The sequence below is a fragment of the Falco punctatus genome (assembly GCF_963210335.1).
Source record: "Falco punctatus genome assembly, chromosome: 19".
Taxonomy (NCBI): domain Eukaryota; kingdom Metazoa; phylum Chordata; class Aves; order Falconiformes; family Falconidae; genus Falco; species Falco punctatus.
This window is the reverse complement of record NC_137599.1, coordinates 696,175-717,366: the sequence shown is the minus strand read 5'-3', so window position 1 is coordinate 717,366 and position 21,192 is coordinate 696,175. Positions and strand designations below refer to the sequence as shown.

Genomic DNA, 21,192 nt, shown 5'->3' with positions numbered 1-21,192 from the left:
CAGTGGCCTAATGAACACTTTGCTCCACCTCAGTGACTGTAAGCCAGCCAACCACTAGAACAGACTTCAACACAGCAACCTTATCAAACAAGAGGATGAGATGGCTGCCCCCAGGTAATTCCTGATGGTCAGAAGAACAGACATGATCCATTACCTTGATCTGCTGTTGCAAAGAACATGGAGACCCTCCTATAACAAGCTTCTGCTAGGAGTTTGGTCAATACTCCAGAAGTTTACAGACAGATTAAAGAGCAGCAGCTACAGCTGATAATGATGCCAGTCGTTCACAAACCAGAGATAACAGTGACAGACAGCATGAATAAATCAAAGACAGAGCATGCAAGCCGAGACACACACATCAGTCTCTTTGAACACTGGCAAAGGCTTGTCAGGCTGAATTAAGACTCGAAATTGGAATACAACCCTTCAAGCTGCACAAACTTGAGACAGCACCTCTTTCCCTTCATCATACTGCAGAATATTCTAGTCAGTTATTGGTGAAAACATCAGTGCTACTCAAAGCTCATCCCTTCAGCTATCCAGAGCGTACTGCTGGCTTTTGGCAACTCTTAGCACGAAAACTTCCACATTCACAATACTCAAATTTAGATGTCAATAATAGTCTCACTGACAACAACTGTTTTCTGTTAGCTGTTAAGTGTTCTCCAACACCACAAGAACAGACTACCCAGGACATGTCACTTCAGCATGGAAACATGAAATTCAGCTGCTATAAACATATGCCATGCCCATGCTGCTGGCTCACTTACCATCTATCTCTTGTCCAATGGAAAGTCCAGCCCATTTTCTCTGTAAAAACAAGACAAAAACTTCAGAAAGCTTGTCCTTCAGTAGAACAAATGCCCTCTCAGAGTCAGCATCCTCACTCAGAAAAGCAGGCTCCCCCATGAGAACTTTAAGTAGCAGCAAAAAAGGGAAGAATGGGACCTTACAAAGACCCCCAAATTAACAGGAAACACTTCGTGACGTCCATGCATCCATAAGGTAAATACATATTTTGCGTAACGCTGGTTGCAATTATCCAAGGCTTCAGGAAATACTGGTAGTTAAAACCCAGCATCAGGAATACTCAAATAAAACATTTATCTATCAGTAGCTGTAACATTTACTACCATAGTCACTTTTTACAGATAAGCAACCTACCTCGTTCCTTAGCAGAAGAGCTGTCCCAGCTTTACAACAGCTACTGGAAATCTACAAAAATCAACCCTAGACCATGAATGCATCTACTTTAACCCTGTGACATGGGTATCTCCTACTGATAACTGCTTTTCAGTTTGGGCATCACAAATCATAGCTAGACATACAGTTAACATAACATCCTCTTCACCCACTCATCCAGACAAATCTGATTTTGAACAACATGTCAAAAAGCCATTTTGGTGGCTATGCCAAGACATCTGTTCAGGAAAAAAAAAGAAGAGGTCTTGTGTTCACAGTATAGAGACTTGGCTTCTAGATCTGTTACCAGCAGGAAAACATCAAAGCATTAAATCAGTGATCATGATTGTTGCAGATTTACGTTATGTGACTCACTGCGTAAGCCAGTTAAAGGCTACAAGATTAATTTTTCCATTTAGAAGTTAACTGTTTTAATTATTTATTCTAACCATCATTTAACATGTGATGGCTTAAGAAAGAGGAGACAAGTTAAATTATTTAATATATTTTGTTGCACTTTTCATCTAAAAATACTAACAATGGCTGACTACAGTCAATAAAACTTCTGGTAGGTCTTTAAAAGAGCAACACAGCAAAGAAAACCCTTAAAGTCAAGGGAAACCAGGGAACAAGAAAAATTCACAAGGCATAGCAGACACCACTTAGGCTTTTCTTTTTGAAATAGTTTGCTTCTGGTGGGTTTTTAAAAGGTTACAATTACACCTTTTCTAGTATCTTTATCCCACAACGAACTAAAAATAGATCTAAGCAATATAAGCAAGTGTGTTTCAGTTATTGCAAAAGTCTCCTTGAACTTTTCCTGCCAGTAATCAAATTTGCAGCATATATTTGTGCAGGCATCTCCCGCCAATTAGAAGTTATCTTCAGTCCTGACCCCAAAACAGATTTTGTTTATTCTATAGCAAAACGGTATGTCAAACCATATAGTACCTGGGGCAAGCTGAATGCGATGCTGCCAGGAACAACTGAGGAATGGGTTCTCAGCGTGAAAATGTATTTGTGGTTGGGAGAAGTCTTCACAACAACATGCCTAGAAGAGAGAACAGTATTTTATTTCAATAAATACCCAGGAGGATTTTGCATTGCTCCCAGTGCTGTGAGAATTCAAAAGAAACAAGCCAGCTTGTATCTGGTCCTATAAAGGAAAAAATAAAAAGCTTTAGACCTACACCATGATGCAGGCACACAGCAGTCTTTCACAGGAGTCCACCACCTTCAGTGATATAACATGATCTCAAAGCCCAGCTGGAAGACACTGTACTAATAATTATTATTTACATTTTTGCACCAGTAGCCTTTTACTTCAGGAATTGTACTATACAAATGTGAGAGAACCAAACCATAACCACGAAGACCAAGACTGCTATATCTAAAAATCAACACTGGTTTCACATCTCAAGCATCTCACACCAAAGCATCAGTATTTTATCCCAATACAAGCAGTATCCCCCAGCTGTGATTTCAACAAGAAATAGATGCAAAGCCTATACAAGAATCTTAATATATTGTTTAGAAGTTTGATTGCAGAAAAAAATGGAAGGGATTTCTGTACAGAAAGTAAAATCACACAGGTGCTGAGGCTGTTCCTCCTGTTTGCTACTTGACAGATCTTGGAACTCACAGACAGTATTTGAAGACCAGGAACACTTACAAAAACAGAACAATACAGTCAGAAGCAGACACAGCAACAATTCCATGTGCCTGTCTGCCACTCTCAGAAGCTAAGCTGTCAGGAACAAAGATACTCAACAGCTGCTTACAGTTATCCCCAGACTATGCCTGATAGCTCTTAACATGGGATAGGCAGATGACTTCTTGGCATAAGAAAGCAAAACAAAAGGAAGATGAGATTTGTGTGCACTGGTGGCAGGGGCAACGGTGGAACCAGGTTTCGCTTGTCTTCCCAACTGCCTGCAGTCTGCTCACAGGGTCTGTAAGGCCACCAGCTCATGTGGTGCTTGCCCCCCCCCCTCACTAACCCTCCTACCAGTTGTCAGAAACTAAGGGCTGGATGCACTATGCTAACAGCCAAGGCCCACACTCCCGGCCATCCACACTCCCTGGCAGTGGATGTATTACATGCACATATGCTCCATGTATTTTCCTTTGCATATGCACAGCAAATCCAACACCATCCAAAAGCAGATCTGCTGCACATGTATACATTGGCTACATCATGTATGCATAACAGCTTCAGACACATGGTAGGAAAGAACATATGGCCCTTAGACTAGAAGAAATGCATGGCCTTCGTAGCCAAAAACCACTAGACACCACTGGCTTTAGCCCAAACAGACAGGGAAGCTTGCAAAACCTTTCCCAGAACTGCTAGCACTCGATGGTATAGCAGGGTAAGAGAGCACTTTAAACGTACCACACAGTGACACATACCTCCTCTGTCAGGTGACCAGTGATTTGACTCTTCACTGGCCCTAAACCACCCATTAGCTGCCTAAAACCCCAGCTATAGGGACACACACCCTTCCTTTTAACTACAAGCTGGTCAGCCTCACCTTAGTCCCTAGGAAAGTGATGGAGCAACTAATCCTGGAAGCCAAACATATTAAAGGAAAGTGACTGGGAGTAGTCAGCATGGATTTACAAAGGAATAACAAGCCTGACCAATACGATAGCTTCCTACGATAAAATGGCAAGCATGTGGAGCTGGAAAGTGACTTTGCAGAAAAAAACTGGGATCCTGATGGACAACGAGTCAAACATGAGCCGGCAACGTGCTTTTGCAGCAGAGGTGGCCAACAACATCTCTCGCTGTATTAGGAAGAGCACTGCCAGCAGGGCAGGGTAGATAGATCCTTCCCAGACTGAATTAATTTTAAAGGACTGTTTAATTTTAAACTGAGTAGTAGATAAAATAGGGAAGCTGTCCAGGAAGCCAGGATCGAAATCAGGAGATTTCCGGCACAGAGTGTATCAGCCTGAGTAATTCAAATTAGTATCAAAACAACCAGAAAGAAAGGTATCACATTGCAGTGTTAGATAAGCATGCCTGTAGGCAAAATACAACTTCCAGCTATGCTACTGCAATACCTCACCAATAAATACACTTGATGACAAATAACACCCTACTAGAAGCAGTTCATCAGACACTAAAAGACCCAAGATTAAAGCTCCTTAAGACCGAGATGGATCCTGAGCAGTGCACCAAGTTTGGCTCGAAACACAACAGCAGCTACATACACATTCAGCATCTCTGCAGGAAGAAACAAACTCCACTACTGTTGGGTTTCACTTAAAATAAGTGAAATATAAGAAAATGAGGAAACCTGGTAAAAATACTGTGGCGGTGGGGTGGGGGCTGTATCCCCAAAGATTTAATACAAATTAGAGCTAACATTTCCAGCAAACCAGAAAGACAGCAGAGCCCAACATCAGGCAAATAGATGCCAGGAAGAAAAAACAAAACACGGCAAGAAAAAAAAAATAGCTTTCTGAAAGAAATCTCTAGCCAAGCGAGAATATTAGGAAAGGTCAAATCCTGACAGGTTCTTTGAGAAAAATCTGCAAAAGGCACAGGGACAACCATGTTTCTTCTCAAAGACAGCAGGGGCAGTTTCCAACAGGCTGTAAACAACCGAAGTATTAAGAATGTTCAAAATAAGGCAATAGCAGGAAAAACTAACTGCATTTTCCTACATTGATGTTCACTAGGAAGGAGCTTGGAGAGTTCACGGAGACACATGGGGGAAATCTTAGCCTCATTAACAGCTTCTCCTTACAAGTGAACAAAAGGAACAATGAGTCACCAGGGCCAGATATCTCCCAAGAGCTCTAACAGATGAAACTGCTGCTCTAACGCATGTGTAAAGCCCTGCCTTAAACTATGAGAACCATAACGTGGCTGGCATGCCAGTTCTTAAGAAGGGCTCCAGACTGGGCCCAGGAAACTGACTGTTGGCAAGTCTGCTGGCCAGGCTGACCAAACCAACAGAAATTATAATAGATGGTATTAACCTGTGCATCCATTAGTCTTTATGTTAGTGAAGAAAGAATATGTAAATTACTCTCTCCCTTACAAAAGCTGTATCTATATAAAGGTGCCAGTAAGCATCTGAAATATACGGGCAGACATTCCTCTGGTGCATGTTTGGAAACCCGTGTAAATTATTCAGCAAGGCTCCTCAAGGGCTCTTCGGATAACTAAGCTGGCACAAGATAAGATGGTCTTCCCATATAAAAGGCAGGAATAAAAGGTAGAATAATTAGTCAGTTCTCAACATTAAACAACATTGCAATAATCTGCCCTGCCTTCCTTCCAGATTGTTGTCCCCTTTGCTGCCTCAGTGTTTTCAGCACTTGTTTCTTGAAAATACACTGGGAGTCCTCAAGATAGAAGTATGTCACAAGAAGATGGCATAACTTATCAAACCACCACAGTACTATAATAATGCACTTCATCCCATGAACGCATGCGTCACAGAATGGTGACTCATACTTGTCCAACTTACAGTATGCAGAAAATGAAGCATGAAAAGATCTATAGTAACATCCTGGGGATAAACCTTCCCAATGACACAAGGTCAAACTCCCATCTCTAAACTGTGAGCACTAAATGGAAGTCTTAAAGTCCTTTGTATAACCTACCAAAAAAATATTCTGTGCAGCCAGCCATGATTAGGACGATACAAACCAAATCTGCTGACTGTGTGCAATTACAGCAGCAGATCATAAGGATGGTCTTTCTCAGTATATCTGCAATGCAGCAAAATGACTACATCCTTCAGTAGTAGCTGAGTATCTATCTGTACTCTAGTCTTACACTTTGCAAAGCGATTTATAGCATCTGCTCACAACCAAACATATGCTGCTTTCTCTATGAGCCCCAATTCCTAGAAATAAGCAGCCCTCTTGGGTAGAATCAGTACAGTCAGAATCATGTCCATCCTGTTTACCAGGCAAGTCTTGGGATCTTGGATCCTGCACGCTTCCATAAATGCAATGAAAGAGGGTTCTCAAAGTGAAAGGAAAGCAGCCAGCTGCTGCAGGTTTGGAAGCTGGGTCCCTCCAGGACGTTCATATTTGAGGAAATTAACATTTTTATAATGCATGAGGTACAATGCTCAGTTCAGATATTTTTGTAACTCATTTATTTTGAAAAAAAAAAAAATCTACCTGGAGAAAAGCACCATTTGAAGAGATCACCCTGTCCAAGAAGATACTTTTGCCTGCTTCTGACTCTAAAAGTTGTTCTTGGTTGGGGCGGGGGGCAGGGAGGAGCTGTTTTGTTTTGGTATTTTATAATGAAGTTGGGCTTGTGAAATCACAGTTCAGCTAATGACTAATGGGCCAGGACAGCTCTCCAGGGTACCAGCACAGCAGACTGACAGCCCAAAAAGTGGCAAGCCTTAAACCACATAACTCCCTTGATCCCTGCATTTCTGAGCCACTTGGCTCTCCATCCTTAGCAGAATTCATTTGGGCCAGGTATTTTATGCTAAGGCCCTAAGTGTATCATTCAGCATCTTTTTTAAACACTTTTTCCAATTTTTCAAACCCAAGCTCTTCCACCTTCTGCTGCATGTGATACTCTCTGCTGAAATTAATTACTTCTGTCTACAGTCTACATATTGAAATCTTTTTAAGATAGCCACCATACAGTCACAGTAAAGCAAGGAAACTAATTATTTGAATTGGCTTCTTTTAATACAAAGCCCTTCTGTGTGGATTGAGCTGAAAAATTAATGTGTTTTCTACCTTTCTCACAAATGTAAAACCCAGAGTCAGCTTTTATCAGTCACCCTAGAACTGTAATTAAAGAATCCAAATTGTTGTGCCCACTCTCTGGTTGCCTTCCACTTTTGTTCTTGTGCATGAAAAAACCCAGTACAAGAGAGAACTTCCACCGCCTCTGCTCAGCACTCCAGTATCATGAGAAAGTGAGAAGATGCCCTTAGTAACACAACTAAATGATAAAAATCTGTTTGAAATAGATCAAATATTCTAACTATGTAACAGGAACAATAGCAAAACCAAAAAAGATCAAAAAAGGCCTGAAGTTCTTCATTAAAATAGTGATTATGATCAGTTAAGCAGATCCAGTTCCCAACGAAGAAATGCTTCAGAGAAAAATTTACCATTTTTTTAACATCTCCAGCTCTGAGAAAGAGGCACATTTGCAGTTTTGGTCTTTAAAGATGCAGAAGTTTTGTTAATTAACCTACTGTACTCACTTTCCCAAATCTGAAATTTCATTCCACCTCCATTCAGATTTTGAAAACAATTCCTTTTTGGTTAAAAGTTGAAAGAGCAACAGTGCACACTTACTGCCCAGACTGGAAGTCCTTCTCATTCACCACAGCACAGTTGGTTAACGACAGTTCATCAGTGGGACATCTTGCTGCTTGCATAGACTATGAGAAAGAAAGAGGGAAAAACTGTCAAATAAAATTCTATTTTAATTTTACTAAGCCAAGCCTCAAAACTCAAAAATCCACAGCACGCTGACATACTCTGAGGGCACAGTCCACTGGCACTGACACGCCCCTCTTCCTCACCAAGGTTTTTCCAAATGTTTCTACATGTCACAGATATTTGTAACCAAAAGCTCTGCATTTTGTGGGTACAGGATGCGCTGTGCTTCCTAGCACACCTACAGAAAATACTTCAAAATTACCTAGGAAAAAAGAACTGTTAACTTGCTAGTGAACCTTGGTGTTCATGCAACTTCCCTGAACCCTGCCACAAGCCAGCAGGTAGCAAAACATTCAGTGGAAGGCATCTCTTGCCAAGAAACAAGACACTGGGATATTTCGAAAGCTGGTAAGGCAAAGCAGCCTAGAGACAGACCAGTTTCACCACAACCCCAGGTAACTCTCTCTCCTAATGCTGTGCTGGGTTAGAGAGACTACGTGGGGAAAAGAGGGTGGAATGAAAATGTTACCTTTCCTCTTCCCTGACATTACTCAGAAAACTAAAATTTGAGCACATCCATTCTGGATATAAATACTTCAGACAACGTAGTACAGGGAAGCACTGAAAGTCCACAGGAAGGTATAATTTTTAGCCAACTGCTATCCAACCATGCAGAATCTCTCTACAAAACTTCTCAAAAGTATGACAACACAAATAGTATTTCCTACTCTATAGGAAACATCACGCATCAGTAACAAACAGAAGGAAATTAAGTTAAACAGTTCCAGCCTATTGCTTTTAAAAAGATTACTGCAACAAATTTTGTGGGGGTGTCGTACCTCCTCCTTTTTTTACCCTGAAGTCAAAGAAGCAATCCCATTTCAACAATATCTGTTCAGGTTTTTTCCTCTCCAGTATTACTTATGAATCAGCAGCTAAAATAACCAAATACCACCACTCTCAGCCCAGGCTACCCCATCCTCACTACAAGGCAGCATGTAGCATACAGAGGGAGCGTGGCAAAAGAACCCCTGCACCATCCTACATCCCCAACCCCATTCGCTTCTACAGAATTATTCCACAAAACAATGGTTGAAAGATGAAAATCAGGCTCAAAATGCCTATTCCATCCTTTCCTCCACTTCCAGAAGCAAGCCGTTTCCACCATTAGCTATAAGATGAAAAAATTTAATCTGGAGAAAAGCTAAACTTCACCCCTCAGAATGTCATTTTTAGAATCAAAGCACAACTATTTTCTTCTTCAAATACAAATTTGCAGGCAGTGCAACAGAAACTATTTGTCAGTGTCACCTATTGCTAAAAGCAATTCAGAATGGATTTTCTCTTAAGACGCCCTTAAATCCCAGCAACAGGAAAAGGAAACGCACTGATCCCAACACACAGACCTAGACAATTTCCCAAGAGTTAACATCCTGCTCAGCTTTTCCTGCCCTACACCTCTGGGCCATCTGAGAAAAATATCAGAAAATTCATCTCCCCACGGACTGAAGCAAGCTTGCCCTATAGCTCAAATCAACTTAAGTCATAATGTAATTCTTCCAGAGTACTTGGTATTTAGAAAAGGACTAATTTGTTATTTTTACTGAATAATGCTCAATTGTCCTTGACATATGTAACAACAGAAAATAATTCCATTTTTGGCCTTGAAACAGATTTATCTACCTGAATCTGAAGTGCAATAAGAGCCTCAAATATTCTCGTAATAAAAAATATATGACCATCAGTGGACTTCTGAAATACCCAACCTGCCTGTTAAGGTTGACCAACTTTGGGCACTTCACACAAAAAAGCATTCACCGTTTCACCACCATTTCTCCTTCCATTTGTGAGGGGACTATTTTGTGAAGGGCATGCCCTGATAAAACGCATTAGGTAGGATATTTCCGGAGAAAACTGAACACAGAGCTCCTGGATTAAGCCTTTTTACAGCACTAGTCCTCAACTGCATTTTTAATCCTTGCTGACAAACTGCTTGCTACATGTTAACAGCAAGCACCTGGCAAAGTTACCGTTCTTCTGTGTTACTCCTGTCTGCATTTGGGAACATGCGAGTTTTGCTTTAAGGAAATGCATAAATATAAAGGAATGCATTTCAAATCCAGCACCAAGCGCTCCCTTTGCAAGTTCCACAACGCGACAGACGCGTGGCAAAACATCCTTGAGCATCTGACACGCGATATAACGCAGCTGCCTCTGCAGCGGTATCAGTGCGGACTGTGCTAGCCATCTCATAGCCTGGCTTAGTCTCCTTCTGGGGCGTCTGGCAGAAGACCATTTCTCCCTCGGCAATGACCAACATTTCAGACTGCATTTATAATCTACACCGTGCTCCCAACTCTCCAGTACATGCCCTACTCAAGCTCCAAGAATTTGCAGAACTTTGATACGTTATCAATATACAGAAGTGTTTTTAAGATAACACAGCTTGTGCTAGAAAAGGGTGTCACTCAATGGGTGCAAGTTTTCGTGAGTGTACGGGGGATAATTTGAGAAAATCTGGTCATGTAAGAGATAATGATGAGACTGGGAAGCACCCAGACAGCAATGAGGAACACACTGCACTAGTGATTCACAGGGGCTTCGTGTTACCTCCCCTCTCCTCACCACAGTGGTCGTATCCCCAGAAGTACTGCACACTGGGCTTCTTGTCTGCCTGTCAATCAACCGAGCTGCCAAGGCAAGGACGTTGGCATTGGCTGCTCCTCCTGAGTACATTTTTCTGGCATAAATGCAGCAGTCAAGAGCTGTAACACGAGCCACCGAAGCCTAGAGGGCTCTCAAATGCCAGTGGTAGCACTCTCAAGGAACACTTTAAGGTCTTGCATTTTGGGTTCCAGCTTCCCAGGACACCTGCACAAGGACTCCCAAAAGCCTGCACCCTCTCTGCCACACAACACCCTTGCCGCCTGCCCTTGCACACCATACTTGGGGAACAGAGGAAGCAAAATCCTTAAAGAGTATTTCTAAGAAACCTTCAAGTATATTTACACAAGCTAATTTTAAGTTAACTAGTAGGTTACTGCTAGCAACTAGGCAAGGCAACATAAAGCTCAGCTCTAACAAAACACCAGAGCAGATCTTGCAGCTGACAGTGAATGCCATCTGCTGCTGTCAATACTAGTTTGAAGGTGACCCATACACATCTTCATAGGCTGCAGTTATGCCCATGTCCACAGTATAGATAGGTATATTAGGCTTAAAGTAGCAAAAGAACTCTTCCCTGCCTCCAGTTATTGTTGTGGTTAGCAGAAGGAGACTCCACATCTGAGACAGTGCCTTCATTCTAAAGCATCCCCAGCTACAGGCATCCATTGTCAGCCATGCAGTGCCCGCTACCAGATCCACATCTACACAGAGGTCTAACGAATATTCCTCCTGTTTACCAAGAGAAAAAAATGAGACCACATGATGCGTTGATAAATCATGTGCTAAAAGACAAACGCGAAGAACCTCATCTCTGCATTTATGACAAAGCAGCGATGTTCTCTTTACTCCTCCGCTACTGAGCTGATGCTAACCATGAAAATACAGCACCAAGTGACTCAATGGTGCTGACACACCACTTTTAAAAAGGAAAAGTTGCCCCAAAGAACAAACAGCTTCATAATATAAACAATCACCACAACAGCTGATCTTTCATTTTCCAAAGCTGCAGGGATTCCGTTTTCCTCCACAAAAATATGAAACTGAATTGTTCTTGCATTTTAGGAGAGCTCAGCCTAGAAAGCAACGCTAAGTTATCTGGATATTTTCATTCATACACAAAACACACCTTTTCTCCTTCTGAATTTCAAAACAAGCATGTGAAGCAAAAGCAAAGCACTGCTGGTTTAAAATATGACTGGGGAAAAGAATGAATAATAAAGTCTCAGGAGTATTACACATAGTACACTATTATTACACAGGTGCACAGACAGTACAAAAATACAGTTAATACTTGTGAATTGTTAAGGCTTATGCAAGAGGAAGCTAAAGAAAAACATGTTTCTCATTACTCAGAGACTACAGGAGGTAAGATGGTGGTATATAACAGAAGTGCACTACCTGTCAGTTGTTACTGAACAGAAGACCTAAAACATTAAATGCTAAAGGCAGAGATGCTCTTCATTTGAAACAGCTTAACTCGCTTAATTTCCTAATCCAACCCAAGAGATTATGAAACAGCTTCTAAAGCAGAGACAGATTTTGTTCTGTGCACCGTTTCTACGTGGTTTGTATAAGACAAAGTGTTACATGTTCAAAATTTTATTTTTGTGAAAATCTTCGTGTAAAACACAGACACAGCTATACATACAAATATGTATATGCATATGTACATATATATAATTTCTGTCATGCAGATGCTGGCAGACAAGTGTTAGGAAACATGACAACTCTGGGTACTATACATTTGAAATTCCTCTGTAAAGCCCACTGTCAGCTACACAGAAATGGGGGTTCCCGCTTCAAAAAGCATCCAAGTTCTACTGTAACAGCTGTCAGGCACCAAAGTACCGCTAAGCCCAGAGCTTTGTCACCCAAAGAGGACAATGAAGAACCTGTGCAGGAGTGATTCTTGGGAAGAATGTTCGGTCTTTGTTTCCAAGGGACTGAGCAGAAGTCTGCCGGCCTGCCTGCTGGTGGTGTGGTAGCATGGCTGACTCAAAGGTGTTTGAAGTCAACACTCATTCACCACTAAAAGCCTGCAAATAAACTTAAGTTTGAACACTGAAAGGAAGAATATTGATATTAAAGGAGCTCTGAAGATAAACAGGGAACCAAGATTATGGTATGTAGACCCTACGTTATCCAGGACTATGCTCCTGATGGAAAGCAGGCATGCATGAAGCATTGCCCGACACAGCCTGTATCTAAAGATCCAACGGACCAAGTGATAACAGAATCTGAGATGAACATGGAAACTGCAAAGATCAGGAGCCTGCTGCGCACAGATGACAAACACCAGCACTAGCACGCAGAAGGATGAGCTGCAGCAAAGCTGGGTCAGCAACAGCCTGGGAGGAGACAATTCAAGCTCCCCCAGCACAGGAAAGCCTCAGGAGGATTATGACTACTTGCTCTCTACATACACCACTGAGCTGAATAATGGAGAGGAAAAACAACTCTAAAGGACAGAAGAAATTTGTATAAAACAATAGCAACACTATCACAGCTACTGACTAGCAGTTAAGAACAGGTTCCTAACCACAAGAGGAATCTGGGACTGTAATTGCCTATAGTGGGAAACAGTCTTTAGACAAAACCAAAATTTCTTTAAAGGCGGCATTCAGTAATATTTATGAAAGGAATGACAACATGATCCCAACATCAGAAACAAGACTCAGCAACAGGAGATGTCCTAAATGCTGTTGTCTAAAATAAAAGTAAAAAAAAATTAAACAAGGAAGTTACTAGGTTTTTTGTTTTCTGGACACCTCAAAAAAAAATACCAGAATAAAGCTTCCAGAGTTCTGCAGCTACTAGAAGAGATCAAAGACCTACAAACAACTTTCTGGAACAGTAGGCTGGGCAAGACAGGTTTCCTTTCCAGACCTACAACTGCTCAGAGAGCATCCTGCTGTGCCCAGCAGGTTAAGCATGCTGGCCCCCAGGACCGGCAGCCCTGACTGACTGCTCAGGACCAGCTTTTCCATCTGCTCCATCTGACCTCCAGCTCACTTTGCTGGAAGCTTTTATTCCCATCGGGAAGAAGCTGCATTCTCTCCCTTGATAACAAGCTCATAAATATCAATTTTATTCTATTAAGAGAGGAACACATTCGGAAAGCTAAAATCTCAGGATTAATATTCAAATGGGGACTTTGAGCAAGCCAACACCAAGACAGCCTCAATACAGAGTCCAGACAAGAACAACAGTAAGATGCAACCCTCCATCTCACGTCCCCCAAACAGGATGCTCCCACTGGTATGAATCGCCTCCCTGTGGGCAGCCACGAAGGCACCAAATAAAACACGGCCACACCACATACACACCAGCTGCCGGCTGACATGGAGGCTGGAACAGCTTCAAATAGGAGAGAGGGAAGAGTTTGCATCACCACCTCCTGAATCCCTCAGGGCTGGAAACGAAACGGAACGTTCTTCCCAGCGCTGTTTCATGCCTGCACCACCAGGAAATTCCTCTTTCTCATCTGATAACAAATAGAGTTATCTATGTAAGTAAAGGAGGTCGAGCCCAACCCGCGGTGGGGGTCAGAATACAGACCCCAATTATTCTGCACTTGCAGTTCTTTACATACACACTTAACACATTTTTCATTTTCTTTATCTAATAGCACGTGTGCTTGCTCATGGGCCTGGGCAGTAATCTAGAAATTACTTCCGTCTTAGCACACAAAAAACACTTTATTAGCATGGAAGAGCCTATCTTCCATGTAAACAGGATACTGTTTTTTAGGGTGGTGACTGCTACTTACCCTTTGTTTGCCAAGCTTACAGCTAAACTAGTTCAGTTCTACAGTGGGAGCTTTGTTAACTCCGAACACTATTTTAGCCAGTGCAGTCGAGATGTATGCAGCTTTGGGAATTTGGCTGTACTATTTCCATTATTCTGCAATGTTACCAGAAACACAAATCACAGTTCAAAGACTGAAGGGTTTGCCTGATCCACAAAAGCAGAAGAAACAAGTGTGCTAAAGGAGAACTTTTACAGGCTACTACTATCATACAGCATCTATAATCTAATTAAACGGGTTGCTCTGCCCAAAGATGTCATTCTCCATACCAGTTCTTTACAATGTGATCAGTAAAGTGATTTCAGAAAACCTGTGCTGCTGTGCCATAACTGGGAAGCTGTTTCCTGACAGTTTAGCGTTAACATCATATTCATCTTCCAATTAAGCAATAATGGCTCAGAATATGTGCATTTGTAATTAACACATCCATTTTTTGAGTGGATGTTGCCTCACATTTCTTCCGTGAGGCAAGATGATCAACACTTTAATTACAGGGAATTGCTACTTGTTGCGTTTCATAGAAACCTCTTTTAAAAATGCTTAAAGGAATGAAACATCACACAACCATGTCTAAGATGTTAGCCTCGGATGCAAGTCACAGGATTTTGACACACCAGCTGTGAGGACACCTAATGGATGCAAATTTCTTCCCTTTTATTTAGACAAGTTAGCCAATGGCAATAGGGACAAGGTTAAAAATATCCCCTTAAACTTGGAATCTGCCTTGTGAAAGCCTGAGATGCTGCTATCCCTCCATATTTGCAACTAGCCCGCTGCTGATGGGCTGTGTCTAGCACTAAACTTCTCCAGGACACTGACTAATGTACCAAACGCTGCCCAATTATAAGAAGTTTGAGTTTAAGATACAACACCTTGCAAATATTTGTGTATTTTCTACAGAAAAACTTGACACAACTCTAGGGTATAAATTACTCAAGAATTTTTGGTAGAACGTCATTGCTTTATTGCATCCCAGGAGACTAGAGAAACATGTCAAATCTTTTTATGCTGCAAACATTTGACCTTCCTGGACTGAGTATGTGCCATACATACACAGCCAAGAGCATACCAGTGCAGCAGCAGGGCAAGAGAGTGTCTGAAGAACTATATATTCAGCCCTGATTTAACAAGCAGTAGTCTTACCCGTTGGCCTAAACACAGAGTAATAGAACACTGTGTTGAAAGCTTTACTATTAACTGTAGCGACTGTGTTCCTTGCTTGAATTTTTCTGTTCACAGATCTTCCCTAACACAACTCTCCAGTTCCCGTAGGTTAAAAAACTTTCTGAAGATGGCCAATGCAGAAATTTAGTCACAAAACTCCAGTCTTCGTCAGAGAACTTCCCTGATTTGAGACAGCATCTTGACAGGTATGCAAATAACTGCATCATGCTGAGACCACACTCTGAACCTCATCCTTCAAAAAAATATTGCACTTGCTAAGCTCATTGCTATCTGTCACATCACTCGGGTCAGCTGACACTCACTGCACCAGGTCTTCCTAAAGCTTGTCCTCTCTCACACTTGTGAGTGTACTTGGACAGTATCCACCAACTCCTGGATCACAAAAAAATACTATCAAAACATGACATAAGGACCTATATTTTAGTTTTTGGGGTGGAGGTTGTACATTTTCATGTAAAGAAAGGAATCAGTGATAATTAATTCCACTGAAAACCACGTACCCTGCCTGAAAACCATGCCTGGTGGGTAATCTAGCAAAATATAAATAGCACTGTTTTCTAAGAACTGGTTTTCTGTGGACTCAAGCAGATCTGACTTTATGACAGAACTTCCTCCAAATTCATAGCTAGAGCATCTCCTAAACCACATGGTCTTATCCTGAATGACCTCTGCGCCTTATGGTACAGGACAGAGGACAGGAAGAAAGATCTTGCTGTGCTAGAGAGTGGGGGAGTAATATTTAAGAAATTCACACTTGAAATTCCTCAAAAGGATTCTTTGACTTTTACAGACTTTTTCCTACTAATAAAACTTCTTCACAAAATTTAGTCATTCTGGCCTGTTCACAATAAGAAAAGTGGTACGATACACCAGCACCCCCAAAACTGGAGATGGAGAGGCAGCACTGACATCTCCCTATTGCGTTGTCTCTTTAGGCATAAGGCTCTGGACACACTGCTTCTGCAATGCTAAGCCAAGTAACAAATTAAAGTTAATAAAAGATGACAAGAGTCAGATATCTCATGCGCACAAACATTCACGTGGTTACACGGTTGTCAGAATTTTATCCTAAATAACTTAGAATGGGTTTTTACAATGCAGAAGTCCTGTAAGAAGGATACAGGTCTGTTAGCTATGATTTCATAAGACAGGTAGGCAGTTGCAGAAGCAATCTCAGAAACAGAGATTCAGATTTAGTTTTCTCCTATTTCCCTGAAACATTGCTAAAAACGTATTTCTTCATATTACATATTAGGAAACACTAAAAAAAGATGAGTGATGATAGAAGGATCAGGACCACACTGCAAGAACAAACTAAGCTGATTCACAAATTTTTCTTTAGTTGCCTGATGACGCCTGCATCTATGAAGGCTGATGCCATATGTTAGCAGAAATCAGACTTTATAGCTTTAACCCATAAACACGAAACACAATCCTTATTATTCCAAAGTTTCTACCAAACTGTCCAACCTAAAACTGTCCTGGGATTGACTGCAAGGGGTACAAGAGAGCAGGTGTTAGTACTGCAGTATCTTCAGCACCACAAAACACTGCGGGACACACCCTGTCAGCACACTTCCCACTACTGCTACACTCTCAATTTGACAGTTGACTTGAACAGATGTCAGCAATACATCTTCTGCTCAAGTCACAGGCTCTTCTAGAGGAGCTGTGGCACAGTTCTGCAAGGTAAACCAACATCTACTAGCACCTGAGTGAAACCAAAGTAATTTCCAACCCAATACAGATGTGAATCTCTCCTGAGAAGCAAACAGGCAAGTCTCTCCTATCACCAGGTTAATGGCAATACTGCTCCAAATGAGTCCCAAATAGCAAATAAAGAAAAATTAAGGTGTCATACCATTTGTACCACATAAAACAGACATTATTTCTGATCATCATGAACTGTTATACATTACAGCTATTACAAAATTTTAATACTCCTTAAAGAAATATATACCAGTCTCTCTGACAGGGGATCATCACCAACATCCATGCTACCAAACTAACGTTAAGCACACATGATTTCCTCTTTGAAGAGAACTAGACCTCCTGCCAGCCTGCAAGAGTAAAGCTGCAGCCACGCAGACCTGCTTCATTTCCTACACCATTTCTCCACGTAGCTCTCCAATCTGGTACAGATGCAAGCAGAAACACAGCTTGTTCTGGATCAACAGCCTGGCAATGGCTGGAACAAGGCAGAGGAATCATCTGGCCTTTCTATGTCCCTTTGAGAACTAATTCCTAATGAGGTTCAAATCAATCAGTTACAGGCAGCACCAGTTAGCTTCCAGAGGTCCAGACTTAGTACAAGGGATCCATAACTACAGACATGCCCTCTTCTGTAGTAGCTGCCGGCTGATGTCTTGGCAAGTCTCAGTGCTCTGCTTGCATGCCTAATGAGTACCATGCAGAGAGAGATACCAAATAAATTAGAACAGAAACAGCCATTATTTCTAATCATCATAAACTACTTTTCCTGTAAACTTCAATCACTGTTAATCACTGCCTCTTCCTTGTGATTGAAGAAACCCAGTGCAATTAAGGGAGTAGAGTAATATACCTGAAACAGCACCAGACAATTAGTAACATTTGGCTTATCATTTGTCTAAATTATTTAAAACATTACTGGAAGTTTAAAGGATTTTGTCTCTCCTCTACATCAGGAAAGCCATTAATTTCTCTCTGTAAAACTATACACACAGAAATCAAATCAAAGTCTAATAAAAGAGATTAAGGTCTAAATTGCATTGCAGGACATTTTTTCAGGTCAGAAGTACTCACTGAAGCTTTCACTATCCATTCTTCAGGTTTAAGCACCTTTTAAAAATGCTGACAACAGAATAGCATCAATGTTCCAGTATCACTCACCTGTTGTACCCAGAGATATCACACAACTCCATCCTCCTACCTACTATTCTTATTTACACAGACAAGGATCACAATAGCTCCAATGTCACATCCAAAACGTATGCTGTTGCTTGCTCAACCTGACCTCCGCATCCTTTTCAGAGCTGCTGCTATCCCACATGCAAGCTGGAGGGAACAGGCAGTTCGTTTGTTAACAGCATTCAACACACTGCAAGACTGAATCAAGCTCAGAAAATTACACTTCCCCTATAAACCATTTTCATAGCATTAAATCATCTGATAAGTCTGCAGCAGTTATATTTGTAGATAAATCATGAAAATGCTGAATAGTAAGAAGAAAAGATTCTTGGTAACCCAAGGAAAGCAGCACCCACTCGAATTGCCAGATCATGAGGCAATTAAGCTCTGCTCTTTCTCTTAAATTTGCATAAATGTTTCTTTTCCTCCATAAGGCTTCTAAGTTGGCCAAATACAAGCACATTTTTTCAGGTGGTTAGCAGCACAAAAGCTCACAGGAGCTGGAAAAAGTTGGGCCTGATCCCTCCTCTTCCTCCCCACATCTCCAGACACCACCTCCAGCACTCAGACCATTCACTAAGCCTTTCCAGCAGACAAGGGCAAATGAAAAATAACTCATCAAACTACACGGATAGCTTTCTCAGTCGACTTAGCATGCTGAAAAGGCTAAGGGGAGCAAGTGAGTAGGGGCTAAGACAAGACCACTGCAGCCAGATCAGTTTTGGCTACAGGGAGTTTCAGCACCATGTTTGTTATGCCTAAAATGATCTTATCACTGATGAAAGCAAGCACTGGGCTCCTGCTTCTGGCAACAGGAAAGCTGAAAGAAAAAGCTAGTCAAAACACACAGACTTCTCCTGGGTTAACTGCAAAGGGCGAGATGGAAGAAAAAAGGTGCAAGGAAGAAAGCGAGACCACGTATCTGCAGCAGGGACAGAAGAAAAGCTCTTGAACAAGAGAGAGACTGCAAAACATCTTTTTTTTTAAAAAAATTAATCAGCAGCGTTTTAATGGTGGCAGTCAAGTAGATCTGCTCACCTGTGACGCACAGCTTATGGCTGGGCCAAATTCCTCACCACTGCTCTACCCTCTACTGCTCTGCATCACACCACTGCACCATCTGTCACTGCATTCTCCAGACAAACCATAATACAAAAAAATATGAGGAAACCTATTCCCCAAGGTCTCAATCACTGAATTGTTTGTCCAAGACAGAAGATTTTAGCCTGAAGCAGACATTAATGAAGAACGTGACTTTCACAAGCTGATATTCAGCAAAGCACGACAGAGCTCACAGCAAAGAGAAGAGCAATCTTAACTGCATCTTGCACCACTTGGAGACGGACACCTGAAAACAGAGTGGTATACAAGGTACTAAAAAACAGACAAGACTGTTCCTTCACATTTTAAGGCCCTTTTGGCCACTTGCTGATGTTATCTAAGTAATCAGTGACAATGGATTTTTTTATTATTTTTTGCTAAATAAATACAGCATAAAACCACTGCTCAACCCTTAAGGTAGGTTTTAACACAATTTGGACCCACATTACATCATGGTGCCCGGCTGGTGCCCACAGGGCAGATAAAACTCTAGGGCCTCGAAGAGCCCTAAAAATCTGCCCCATACCCCACAGCACCGAGGGGTCACCAGGGCCTCACAGCACCATCAGGGGACTCCAAAACTCAGCCCCACGGGGACAGGGGTCAGCCCAGCCTCATCAAGGCCCCTCAGGGAATCCCACAATCCTGCCCCACATCCCAGAGCACCAAGGGGTCACCCCACTCTCAGAGGACCCTCAGAGAGGACTCAAAGGACCCTGCCACAACCCACGGGTCGAGGGGTCGCCTCAACCTCACAGCACTCCCAGGGCACCCTAAAATCCTGCCCTGCCCCCCACAGGGCCTGCGGGCTGCTGCAGCCGCACAGCACCCTTAGCAGAACCTAAATCCTGCTGGCAGCACCAGATCACTAGGGCTTCACAGCACGCTCTGGGGACCCCACAATCCTGCCCCACACCCCACAAGGAGAGGGGTCATCCCAGCCTCGCAGGCCTCCTGAGGGAGCCCTAGAAGCTCACCTCACAGCTCCGAGGGGTTACCACACCCTCACAGCACCCCTAGGGCACCCTAAAATCCTGCCCCGCAACCCACAGGGCCCACTGCGACCTCACAGCACCCTTAGGAGACCCTGAACCCTGCCTCACACCCACAGAGGGGCCACCCTGGCCTCACAGTGCTCTGAGCGAACCCCACAGTGCCGCCCCACAGGGAGAGGGGCCACCGCGGCCTCACAGCACTCTCAGGACCCCCCACATCACCGGGAGGGCCACCACAGCACCCTCAGGGGAGCCCCCCCACAAGGCTCAACGACCACCCGGCAGCAGGGCTGCGAGAAGCCACCGAACCACCCCGGCGCCCAGAGAGGAGCAGAAGCGGAGGGGGGAGGAAGTAGGTAGCGGAGGGGCCGGGCAGAGCAGGGCGGAGCGGGAAGGGTCCATCCCCGTTCCCACCCGCCCCACCACTTACCCTCCCCGCCATCTTGCCGCTGCGCCCTGCCCGCTGCACCGCCCGCCACCGCGCCGCAGCGCCGGTCCCGCCCCGCAGCCGCCAAGGGGCGGTGCAGCGCAGGCGTCGCGGCGGGGCTGGGCGGGGCCCTGAGGGACACCCCCCCCAACAGCACGGCCGGCGGCCCTGGATTGGTTGTTCCGCCCGCAGCTCCTCCCGGTACCGCCAGCCCATTGGTCAAACGGCGGGCGGGGGCGGGAGTTCTGGTGTATGTCAGCAGAGAGCGCTGCTGGGATTGGTTGGCGGGGCCGCGCGCGGGGCGGGGTGGGAGGAGTCGCCGTTTCCCTCACGGCGGGCGGGAAGGTCAGGCAGTGCGCTGAGGGAAGCGGCTGAGGAGGTCGTTGGGCCGCGGACCTGCGGGGCACCTGGCACTGGCTAAGCCCCACGGTGGGAGGTTGAGAGGGGCTCAGGCCTCCGGGCAGACCCCCTGCCAGCTGCGCTGTCAGGCCCTTGGGACTCCTTGCCCTGCTGGGCCACTGAGCACGGAATCCTACACACCACTCAGT

General features: G+C 43.4%; 1 protein-coding gene across 4 annotated transcripts in view; it reads right to left on the bottom strand.

Annotated features, from left to right (window-relative positions):
- NSF (N-ethylmaleimide sensitive factor, vesicle fusing ATPase) overlaps positions 1-20,792 on the bottom strand; it is a 75,241-nt gene extending 54,449 nt beyond the window's left edge. For 2 of the 4 annotated variants that reach the window (XM_080369790.1, XM_080369789.1), the window contains exons 1-4: positions 20,648-20,792; positions 7,486-7,571; positions 2,134-2,233; positions 771-810 (exon numbers count right to left, since the gene is read on the bottom strand). In XM_080369790.1, coding sequence (XP_080225916.1) covers positions 771-810; positions 2,134-2,233; positions 7,486-7,571; positions 20,648-20,659 — 238 coding nt within the window. In that variant the 5' untranslated portion in view covers positions 20,660-20,792. Of the gene's footprint in view, positions 1-770; positions 811-2,133; positions 2,234-7,485; positions 7,572-18,103; positions 18,380-19,416; positions 19,521-20,647 lie in introns of those variants that run through there. The other 2 variants (XM_080369792.1, XM_080369791.1) reach the window with 2 other exon arrangements.
- Between the last annotated feature and the right edge of the window lie 400 nt (positions 20,793-21,192).